Here is a 12110-nt window from a genome sequence, read left to right as displayed (position 1 = left end):
TGGCATCATACTATACTTTCTGAGATTGAATTTGGAGCCAAACTGCTTGGATTTCAATTCTGCCTGCCAGGGATCTTTTTTTGAGGTGATGAAAGTGTTTAAATTTAGATAGTAACAGTTTTACAATTCTCTGAATATGCTAAAATCTACTGAATTCTACATTTAAAAGAGTTAATTTTAAGCCAGGTGTGGTGGTGCACACTTGTAATCCCAGCAACTCAGGAGGCTGAGGCAGGAGAATCGCCAAGTTCAAGAACAGCCTGAGCAGCTTAAAAAGACCTTGTTTCAAAAATTATAAAGGATTGGAGATGTAGCTCAGTGGTAAAGTGTCCCAGGGTTTCATCCCCAGTACTGCCAGGAAAAAAAGAGAATTTTATGTTATATAAATTTTACCTTAAAAAAAGCTATTATAGGGATCTGGCGTTATAGCTCAGTGATAGAACACTTGCTCTGCATGCCTGAGGGACTGGGTTCGAATCTCAGCACCACATAAAAATAAATAAGGATATTGTGTCCATCTACAACTATTTATTTTGGCTCACACTTTAAAAAAAAAAGCTATTATGGGGGGCTGTGGTTGTGGCTCAGTGATAGAGCACTTGCCTCACACGTGTTGGGTATTAGGGTAAATCCTCAGCACCACACAAAAATAAAGATATTCAAAATAAAGATATTGCTATGCCTAGTTAAGAACATCTGAGCCAAAATAAAACTCAATATTATAGGGACTGGGGATGTGGCTCAGTGGTAGAGTGTTTGCTTAGCATGAATGAGACCCTGGGTTTAATCCCCAGCAGCAGCACCACCACAACAAAAAAGGTATTATAAAAAATATAAATAACAATGAAAGGTGTATTGAGAAAAAATTCTGACTGCACTGTCTACAGGTTGTGTGACCTTGGGCAATGTATTTAATAAATTTTCTTTACCTGTGTATTCTCATAAGCAATTATTCTTACTATTATTGTCTTCTGGGCCTGGGAGTATAGCCCAGTTGGTAAAAGTGTTGCCTCTCATGCAAAGGCCCTGGGCACACACCACACATACACACACACAGACACACAAATAATAATAATAATACCTATTATTGCTTTCTGTAATTTAGTGTTTTTACTATATTTTTTTTTTTTTGTACTGGGGATCTAACCCAGGGGCACTTCACCACTGCACAACCCCTGTTATTTTTAAATTTTGAGACAGGGTCTTGCTAAATTGCTGAGGCTGTACTTAAACTTGAGGCTGAGATTACAGGTGTGCACTATCATGCCTGGCTTCTCTGTGCTGATTCAATGTCCCTGGTGGCTACTTGGCTCATTCTAACTGTTCTATAATATTTGTTCACATACTTTTATTTGTCCATTTCTCTGTTGGATTAGGGCATTTCCAAATTTGTTTTTACAAATAATGTTGCAACAAACATATGTACATATCCTTGGGCACATATATAGGGGCATCCAAAGGGAACCCACAGGGGGATTCTGGATCTTGGGTATGTACATGATAAAAGAAAAAAATTATTCATGTCACTTGTTCAAGATGGTAAGGACAATTTTATTGAAAGGCATTTGTAGGAGAGGAGGTCAGATTTGACTCTGAAGACAACAAGGGAAGATGGGAATGTGTAACTGAATGTGCCAGTGAATGAAAAATTACTAAGGGGAAACTCCAGGGTTAGGGGGGAAATTCTGGCCAAACTGACCTAATAGGATGCTGTGTGAAGGCAGGCGAGTGTGATCAGGCATCACCTTGGGAATGGTAGAAGAGGAGGAAAATCTGATTAAATATCAAGGATGATCAGATATGAAGGATAGGGGATTATGGCTATAGTGACTCATAAGGATTCTTATTTTCTTTCTTCAGACAGGGTCTTGCTGTTTTGCCCAGGCTGGCTTCAAATTCCTGGGCTCAAGAGATCCTCCTGTGGGCTGGGGATGTGGCTCAAGCGGTAGCGCGCTTGCCTTGCATGCGTGCGGCCCGGGTTCGATCCTCAGCACCACATACAAAGAAAGATGTTGTGTCCGCCGAAAACTAAAAAATAAATATTAAAAATTAAAAAAAAAAAAAAGAGATCCTCCTGCCTCAGATTCCCAAGTAGCTGGGACTACAGTGGTGTGCCACTGCATCCTATTCAGGATTCTTGCTAAAATTGGACAATGTAGAGATGAACATGGAACCACCCCAAATCAGGGCCTAGGTGAGAAGAGAGTTCATCCCCAGTAGAGGTAGGTCAGGGAGGAGACCTTTGTCAACTGTTTGACTTTATTCAATTCCCACCCAGGTCTCGCAAGGGCGGTGAGAATGGAGTTCCTCTTGTTGGAATGGGCTGGCTGTGGAGTAAAAGCTGACTCCCCGCATTCAATATTACTAAATTTCTCTTTAGTTGGGTATGGTGGTACACACCTGTAATCCCAGGGACTCAGAAGGATCTCAAATTCAAGACCAGCCTCAGCAATTTAGAGAGGCCCTAAGCAACTTAGCAAGACTCTGCCTCAAAATAAAAAGTAAAAATGTCTGGAGATGTGGCTAAGTGGTTAAGTACCCTTGAATTTAATCCCTGATACCAAAATAAAGGAATAAATAGCTCTTTAGCAACGTATAATCTTCTTTTTCCACATGCTCACCAACACTTGGTATTAGAAACTTTAATTTTGCAAATGTAATATTTCATTTTTTATTTTGCATTTACTTGTAACTAGTGAAATTTATGCATCTTTTGCTATGTTTACTGGCTATTTGGGGTTCCTCTTTGGTTACCTTTATGTTTAATATTGCAGATTTCTATGCTGTATTATGTTTCTTTTTCCTTCTTTCTTTTTCTTTCTTTTTTTTTTTTTTTGTGATGCTGGGGAGAGAAACCCAAAGCTTCATGCATGCCAGGTGAACACTCTTACTACTGAGCCTCATTCCTCAGCTTCTTATATTTCTTTCTTTTCTATCTTTTTTTTTTAAAACAAATTAATTTATAGACAGCCAAATATTTCTGGATATAGTATAAAGATCGGCTGCCAGTTTTTAGGCTTGGAAAAATGGATGGATTATATGCAATTTACTTGGATGAAGAAGGATAATGAAAAACAATTTTTAGAAGGAAAATAAAGAATCTTTTTATATCGGAGCATGGTGACACACACCTGTAATCCCAGCAACTCTGGAGGCTTAGGCAGGAGAACTGAAGCTCAAAGCCAGCCTCGGCAATTTAGTGAGACCCTGTCTCAAAATAAAAAATGAAAAGAACCAGGATGTGGCTCAGTGGTTAAATGCCCCTGGGTTCAATCCCCGTTAAAAAAAAAAAAAAAAACAACAAAAAAAAACTTTTTAGGAATTTGAGATACTCTATACTCTTGAGGCATCCAAGAGAATACATCTGTGATGTAGACATACATTTGAGGGTTGTTAGCTTGTAGGTGGTATTCTAAGTATAGTAAAGCCCCTGGTTATCTCTTGGACAGAGATAACAAGAGTCCTACAGAATTACACATTTGGAAAAGGAGATTTTAGTAAGGGATCCCGAATGAAGGACCAGTAAAAAAGAGGAAAACCAGAAGAATATGATGTCATAGAAGGCAAGAGAAGAACGTGCTTCCTTTTCAAGTTTTCTAATGACCACATAAAGTTTCACAGCATAGATATATGGCAATTACTCTTTTATTTGCAATTTGGCTTTATTTCATTGCTCTTCTCCCCTACCTCCCACATTGGTACTGGGGATTGAATCCAGAGGCACTTTACCACTGAGTTACATCCCCAGTCCTTTCCTTTTTTATTTTGAGTCAAGGTCTCACTAAGTTGCTGAGTGTCTCACCAAATTGTCAAAGCTGGCCTTGAACTTGTGATCTTTCTGCCTCAGTCTCTGCAGTTGCTGGGTGTGCCCTACCAGGCCTGGCAGATGAATTTACAGATTCATTTTTATATGATACTCTGATTTTTTATGTTATTTCTTATTGTGGATGGAAACCAGGGGCACTTTATCACTGAGTTACACCCCTAGTCTTTTTCTATTTTTTATTTTGAGATAGGATTTGGATAAACTTGTGATCTTCCTGCCTCAGCCTCCCAAATCCTTGAGATTAGAGTCTGTGCCATTCTGCCCAACTTGATTATTTACTTTGGATATGCTCCTATATATAGGTGAAAGGGAAAATAATAATATTACATTATTATTATTATTATTATTATTATTATTAGTAGTAGTAGTAGTAGTAGTGGTAATAATACTGGGGAGCCCAGAGGTGCCTTACCACTGAGGTATATTCCCCAGCCTTTTAAATTTTATTTTAAGACAGGGTCTCACTAAGTTGCTTAGAGCCTTGCTAAAATTGCTGAGGCTGGCCTGGAACTGGTAATCCTCCTGCCTCAGTCTCCTTAGCCTCTGGGATTATAGGCCTGCACCACCATGCCATGCAAGGAAATCTATTTAAAACATTTCAAGTCCCAGCATGCTGATGCGTGCCTGTAATTCCAGGGAATTGCAAGACTGAGACAGAAAGATCTCAAGTTCAAGGTTAGCCTGGGCAACTTAGCAAGACCCTGTCTCAAAAAAGAGCTGGGGATGTGACTCAGTGGTAGAGTGCTGCTGGGTTCAATCCCCAGTCCCAAAAAATAAATGAATGAATAAACAAACAAACAAATAACAGTTTTAAGTATAAATTACACAGTGTCTTCTAGTTTACTCCATTTATATATATCCACTTGAATGAGTTGCTTTTTCCCCATAACATCAATATTACTAGGCATTTCCAGTTATGGCAGAAAAGCAGTGAGAACCAGATATTGCACATAAACAGTTTTGGTTTTTTTCAGAATTTAAAATAAGAGGGACACAAACAATATTTTTGTTGTTGTGCTGCAATGCTGGGGATGGAACACAGAACTTTACATGGAGCTACCACTGAGCTACACACCAGGCCCCTTACTGACATTTTTAATGCATATAGAGTGTGTTCCTAAATTAGTTAGCCAAACATATTATCTTTAGTATTATAACCAGTGTTATGATTAAGTTTTTCATTCTTATTTTGCAGTGCTGGGGACCAAACCCAGGGCCTTGTACATGCTTAAGGCAAGTGCTCTACCACTGAGCTATATGCTCAGCCCCAATAAATTTATTTATTTATTTATTTATTTATTTATGACAAGGTATTGAACCCAGGGGTGCTCTATCACTGAATTATATTCCCTTCATTTGTATATTTTACTCTGAGACAGGGACTTGTTGAATTAGAGAGGCTGGCCCTGAATTTCAATTCTCCTTCCTCAGCTCCCTAGAGGATCTCAAATCCCTACCCTCACTGAGGATTAAAACCTGGGCCTTGCACATGCTAGGCAAGCACTCAACCACTGAGTTACATCACTAGCCCCCAAAACTTTTGCTTCTTTGCACTGAGTTTTGAACATTGGGCGCTACATTCCCAGTCCTTTTTACTTTTTATTGCTTAATTACTGAACTATATCCCAATCCTTTTTATTTTTTTCAATATTTATTTTTTAGTTATAGGTGGAAAAATATCTTTATTTTACTTTATTTTTTATGTGGTGCTGAGGATCAAACCCAGTGCCTCACGCATGCTAGGTGAGTGCTCTACCTCTGAGCCACAAACCCAGTGCCCCCCAATACTTTTTATTTTTTTATTTTGAGACAGTCTTGCTAAATTGCTGAGGCTGGCTTCGAACTTGGTATCCTCTTGCCTCAGCTCCCTGAGTTGCTGGGATTACAGGTGTGTGCTAGTGCACCTGGCCCAATAACTCACTCTCTCTCTCTCTCTCTCTTTTTTCTTTTTAAAGTAGTTTTATTGCAAAGGCAACAGAGATACAGAGACTTTTTCTGAAAAGAAGGAGCCCCAGAGTTGGAAATCACCCAGTAACTTTTTTTGTGGGAGTGTACAAGTGATTGAACTTGACCATTGAACCACATCCCCAACCCATTTTGTATTTTTATTTACAGACAGGGTCTCACTGAGTTGCTTAGTGTCTCTTTTTTCCTGGGGCTGGCTTTGAACTTGCGAACCTCCTGCCTCAGCCTTCTAAGTTGCTGGGATTACAAAAATTTTTTTGGTACTGGGAATCGAACCCAGGGTACTTTACCGCTGAGCCACATCCCCAGGCTTTTATCATCATCATCATCATCATCATCTTCAATACAGGGTCTCTCAAAGTTCCCTGGGGCCTTGTTAAATTGCTGAGGCTGGTTTTGAATTGTGACACTCCTGCCTCAGCCTCTAGAGTGGCTGTGATTACAGGTGTGCACCACCATGCCCAGCTCTTTTTTTTTTTTTTTTTTTGTTCATTCTTAACCTTTTACTTAGAATAAATTCCTGAAAGTGTAACTGTTTTTTTTTTTTTCTTTCTTTTTGATACAAGGGATTGAACCCAGTGGCACTTTACCCCTGAGCCGCATTCCCTTACTAAATTACTAAGGGTCTTGCTAACTTGCTGAGTTTGGCATCTTCCTGTCTCAGTCTTTCTTGCTGGGATTACAAACATTTGGAACTGTCTCTGGGTTGAAAGTGGAACTGTTGAGTCAAAGATATTTTTTTTCTTAAAGTGATTAATTAAAATGTTTGGTATCAGGGATTGAACCCAGGGGAGCTTTACCATGCAGCCACATACTTAGTCCTTTTTATTTGAGACAGGGTCTCGCTAAATTGCTGAGCCTGGCCTCAAATTTGAGATCCTCCTGCCTCAGCCTTCTGAGTCCTTGAGATTACAGGGGTATTTGCTTTCTTAAATTGTGGCTACATATAGTTAAAGCACTCTCTAAAAAAGGCGGTCTTCTCCCAGAACATTAGCAAGGCATGGGAAGTTTTAGAGAACTGTATCCTTAACTGTATCCTTAACACATCCAGTATATGGAATGTATTGTTCAAATAAAAAAAATTCAACATTACCAGTTTTCTACATCGCATTGAGTTCAAGGTCTCAAGTCGTAAAGACTATCACAACTGTATTTATCTAATCCAAGATCTCCTTATGGATTATTTTCAAAAACATTGTGTTAGGGACTGAGTCACCAGGGTCAGCTGCAGATGGGGGATGATGGGGTTTTGAACCTGAGGGTTTCAAAACAGTAGATCCAGGGTGGCCTGGAGGTCACATGGGAATAAGTATTCAGGTTTGAAAACATTTCAATTGTAAATGCAGTCCCCAAACCAGCGTTATTTCTGTAAGGTTAAATTCACTCTGGGATCAAGTTGGCATTTCCTACTTGATTGTGGCTTAACGGTTTACAAAAATAAATCCAGGGGGCTGGGGTTGTGGTTCAGTGGTAGAGTGCTCGCCTAGCACGCATAAGGCACTGGGTTTGATCCTCAGCACTTCATAAATATAAGGATATTGTGTCCACCCAAAAAAAATTCAGCATTGTACCCACAAAAATTAAATATTTCTAATTAGTCTCTCAGACAAATAATTTTTACACTGACGCCTGACTCTTGGAGTGAGATGTGTTAAAACTCGTCTGCACAGACTCAAGTCTTCCGGGAGGGAAGACTGGCAGCAGCACACCCACACACTCAGTGCAACCATGCACCCAGAACCAGCGAGGCCCTAGAATAACCTACTGGGCGCACTCGCCAGGACGTGGGACCGGGCGGAGTCTGCACTGAGTCCGCCCCTCCGGCGGCGCCAGGGAGGCAGGGGCGGGACTTCCGCCCAGCGAGGCGCTACTTCCGGGTCGGCGTTGATCGCTGCTGGTGGCGAGCATAAGTGGTTTTGGGCAAGCCTGCGGGCGGGGCTGAGGCCCGCGCGCGGCTGGAGATGCTGGGGGGCGGCTCTGGGGCCCGGGAGGACAAAGCCGAGGGCGCCCGGGCGGGAGCTATAGCCTCGCCGCCCGCTATCGACTTTCCGGCCGAGGGCTCTGATCCCAAGTATGATGGTGAGTGAACCCGCTGCCTCGCGCCGTCTGGCTGTCCCCTGACCATCCGCGGTTCAGTGCAGTTCGGCGTCGGCAGCGGTCGTTTCAGTACCTGGGTTAGTTCAGCTGCCTCCGGGCTGCACCCGGGGTGGCGTGCGGGCAGTCAGGGTAAGGTAAATATTTATTGAAAAAGCTTCTCCGATCTGCTTGTTTGTTTACATTTCTGCTCCTTGGTTTCCTTTTTGCGGACTGAGGCCTTTGGATGGCTCAGGACTTTCAGGTGGCCACTTTCCAGCTCTTACGCTGTGTGGTTTGGTCAGTCGTTGAGAATGATCTTTGTTCTGCAGACTATATGCAGAACAGTTTGGGCTAGGAGACGCAATGTGTAGCTTGTAGTTTTGCATCAGTAATAGAATGATGATTTCTTACAGTGAGGCAGTGGAAATGCCCGTTTTCTTGAGGCTTTTGGTTATTAGATGGCCGTTACTTAAGTCAACTAGCATAAAGTGAGAGGTCCTAAAACAAGGACTCTACTATTTTACTGAAAATGCAGGGTTGTTAGTTGCTGCCAGTTTTTTTTGGACAATTTTAAAAATTAAATGTGGTATCAAGAATGAATACATTGGGGCTGGGGCTGAAAGCTTCAGTGATACAGCTGGTGTTTAAGCATAAATGAGACCCTGAGTTCAATCCCCAGCACCAAAACGGACAAGGACTCAAAGAAGTTTTAACTATACAGTATTCCTAATAAAATGACTACAGAGAATACACATTCAGTTGAAGCATGGAATAAATATTACTTTGTTGCAGTGGATTTAAAAGTGCAAATTGAGTTGAAAAGGTTTTGGAAAAGTCCTTGCATTTTCATTCCTAATACTGCCTGTAATGCTTTACCACAATGAAAAAAAAAAAAAAAAAAGCAGACCGTGGTGGTAATTTAGGTAGAGTTTTACAGAGGAAATTTGTAAGATAACAGTTTTTTAATAGATACATAGATCCCCCCCCTCACTTTAGGTGGTATATTAACAGCAGCTCAATACTGTGGAACATGTTATGTCATAGGGTAAGCCCCAGCTGTAAACATGCAAGTTTCTTTCTGTGATAAGCGTTTCTGCAAACCAAAGATTACTTTTGAAGGGAGTGATCTTAGATAAACTTTAAAAATTTTTCTTCTCTCTTGTTCTCTTTAAAACCAACATCTGCCTTTGATAAAGTTTTTGTAGGTTTTCTTTTTGTGAGCATAAGGAATACCAGGAGCTAGGCACAGTGGCACACATCTGTAATCCCAATTACTCAAGATGCTCTGGCAGAAGGATCACAAGTTTGAGGCCAGCTTGGGTAACTTAGCAAGATCTTGTCTCAAAAATAAAATGAAAAGAGTTGGGGATATATCTTAGTGGTAGAACACTTGCCTGGCATGCAGGAGGCCCTGGGTTCAATAAAGAGGGCCAGCAGTAAGCCCATGGTTTCATTCATTCTCTTCATCTGACAGTTTTTAAAAAATGTTATTTCAGGGAGGCTGGGATTGTAGCTCAATGGTGGAGTGCTTGCCTAGCATGTGTGAGGCACTGTGTTCAATTCTCAGCATTGCATAAAAATAAATAAATAAAATAAAGATATTGTGTCCATCTACAACTGAAAAAAGAAAAAGTTATTACAAGTTTATCTTCTGGGCTTGTCTTCCGCTTCTCCTGGGGAGATTAAATTAGATGATCCCTTTTCTGTTTGTATACTCCCATCCTGCTTGGCAGAAGTCTAGATCTCGAATTCATCTAGTGTCTATCTTTTTATTTTTTAAATTTTATTAATTTTATTTTTTTGTTGTAGTTGGACACAACACCTTTATTTCACTTGTTTATTTTTGTATGTGGTGCTGAGGATCGAACCCAGGGTCTCCCATGTGTGAGGCGAGCACTCCATCGCTGAGCCAGAACCCCAGCCCTAGTATCTGTGTCTTATTTCTTACCATTTTATGAGAACTTTACCTCTTTGCTACTTTCCTTTTTCTCTTCTACTCATAACCAGTACTGTGAAATGGGAATCTTTCAGCTTCAGCCTTTCTTTCTTTTCCATTTTACTCATTTGAATATCTTTCCTCTGGTCTTTTAAATGTTGTCCATTTTCTTGAATTATTAAAAGCTCATTTGAAAAATGACCAACTTTTCTCTTTTATTTCTTTATATTAAAAAGTAGAATTTCTGGGCTGGGGATATAGCTCATTGTCAGACTGCTTGCCTGGCATATCCCTAGCTCTGGGTTTGATCCCCAGATGTAAAAAGGTAGATAAGTAAATAAGATAGAATTTTCTCATTGTATAAAATGGGGAAAACTAAGAGTATAAAGAAGGAGACAACCCTCCTATCCACAGTCTTACCACTTTAATGGTTAAGTGTACGAGCCCGGCGTGGTGGCGCTATTCTGTAATCCCAGTGGCTCAGGAGGCTGAGGCAGGAGGATCACGAGTCCTAAACTAGACTCAGCAAAAGTGAGTGCTAAGCAACTCCGTGAGACCCTGTCTCTACATAAAATACAAAATAGGGCTGGAGATGTGGCTCAATGTTGAAGTGCCCCTGAGTTCAATCCCCTTAAGCGTACATATTTTTAAAAATTTTACCAGGCATGGTGGCACAGCACTGTAATTTCAGGTACTCAGGAGGCAGAGGCAGGAGGATCAAAAGTTTGAATCCAGTTTTGGCAACTCTGTGAGATCCTGTCTCAAAATAAAAAATTAAAAAGGCCTGGGAATGTAGCTCAGGGGTAAAGTGCCCCTGGGTTCAATCCCCAGTATGGGGGTCAGGGAGAAGTTTTTACATTAACAGAATGTTTAGAATATAGAAAGGCATGAAGATTTAAAAACCATAATCTCATCATCCAGAGGCTATGGTTTACATTTTGGTGTAGCTAAAGACAGTTTTTATTAATGATTTCACATTTTAAAATGTTTGTCCAAGAAAGGTAACAGGAATGGATTGATGATTTCCATCTAATTTTGTTGAAATACATTCACAAAGTTTTAAAAGTATAAAGGAAAAAAAGGGGTTGGGAGGGTAATTGCCTATACTCACATCCCAGAGGAATACTCACTGTGAACAATTTGATATTTTGGGCTGGGAGTATAGCTTAGTGGTAGAACTTTTGCTTGGCATGGGAGAAGCCCAGGTTTTGATCTCTAGCTCTGCAAAAAAAAAGAGAAATAAAGAAAACAAATAACTAACTAACTAAATAAATAAAAGGAAGAAAGAGAAACAATTTGATATATTTATTTGCAGGTATTTATTGAGAGCTGTATACCAGTCACTGTCCTCCATACTATATTATATATTTGGAACAGTCAGACTATAAAACAGCATTATAATATAATTTAATTTCTTTTACAAAATCTGTAGCTGTATCGTTAAAAACAAGGGGACAGAAATTTAGTCTGTTTTGTTCTTTCCAGCTTTCAAAATTTTTGTGTATTTATTTAACTATAAAGTAAATGCATTTTAGATTTTTGATCAAGGAGGCATGGTGGTGTGTGCCTTGTAGTCTCTACCACTTGGGAGACTGAGGCAGGAGGATTGCATCTTTGAGGTCAACCCTACTAATATGGTAAGACCTTGTCTTAAAATAAAAGATAAAAAGGGTTGGAGGTGTAGCTCAGTGGTAGAGACCCTGTGTGAGACCCTGGGTTCAATCACCAATACTGTTAATGAAACAAAACTAGATGGTATACCATTTGTAGTATCATTTATTTTTGCTCTTTTACAAATAAGACTGTGTAACATTCATACTATTGTTAATTTAGTTTTGTGCTCTATTGTTGAAAAAGATTTGTCTTTTTTATCGTTAGAAATAATGTATAAAAATGATAGAAATAATACTGTTGGACGCTTATATACATACATACTCCATGTACCTGTATACATACATAAATCTTTGTCATTATTATTCTTTTAAAAATTATTGTTATTATTAATATTATTATTATTTTGTGGTGCTGAGGATTGAACCCAGGGCCTTGTGCATGTGAGGCAAGCAGTCTACCAACAGAGCTATATCCCCAGCCCTTAAAATTTATTTTTTATTGATGTGTTATAGTCATACATAGTGGTGGGATTTGTTGTCATATATTTGTACTGTCTGATTATTTCTTCAGAATAAATCCATGAATAAATCCATAGAAGTAGGATTGTTGGATCAAAGAAGTAACGTGGTTAGTTTTTTCCCCTTTTTTCTTTTTACTTTTTTGTATGTTTAAGATTTTTGATACAGTGATGAT

General features: G+C 39.7%; 1 protein-coding gene across 1 annotated transcript in view; it reads left to right on the top strand.

Annotated features, from left to right (window-relative positions):
• Positions 1-7642: 7642 nt before the first annotated feature.
• Positions 7643-12110, top strand: part of Eif2ak1 (eukaryotic translation initiation factor 2 alpha kinase 1) — a 35862-nt gene continuing 31394 nt past the window's right edge. Inside the window, exon 1 of the mRNA XM_048785177.1 lies at positions 7643-7870. Coding sequence (XP_048641134.1) covers positions 7753-7870 — 118 coding nt within the window. The 5' untranslated portion in view covers positions 7643-7752. The remainder of the gene's footprint in view (positions 7871-12110) is intronic.

Source organism: Marmota marmota, unplaced genomic scaffold, assembly GCF_001458135.2.
Source record: "Marmota marmota marmota unplaced genomic scaffold, marMar, whole genome shotgun sequence".
In the NCBI taxonomy this organism is placed as follows: domain Eukaryota; kingdom Metazoa; phylum Chordata; class Mammalia; order Rodentia; family Sciuridae; genus Marmota; species Marmota marmota.
The sequence above is the reverse complement of the archived record's forward strand: the minus strand, read 5'-3'. Positions and strand labels throughout refer to the sequence as shown.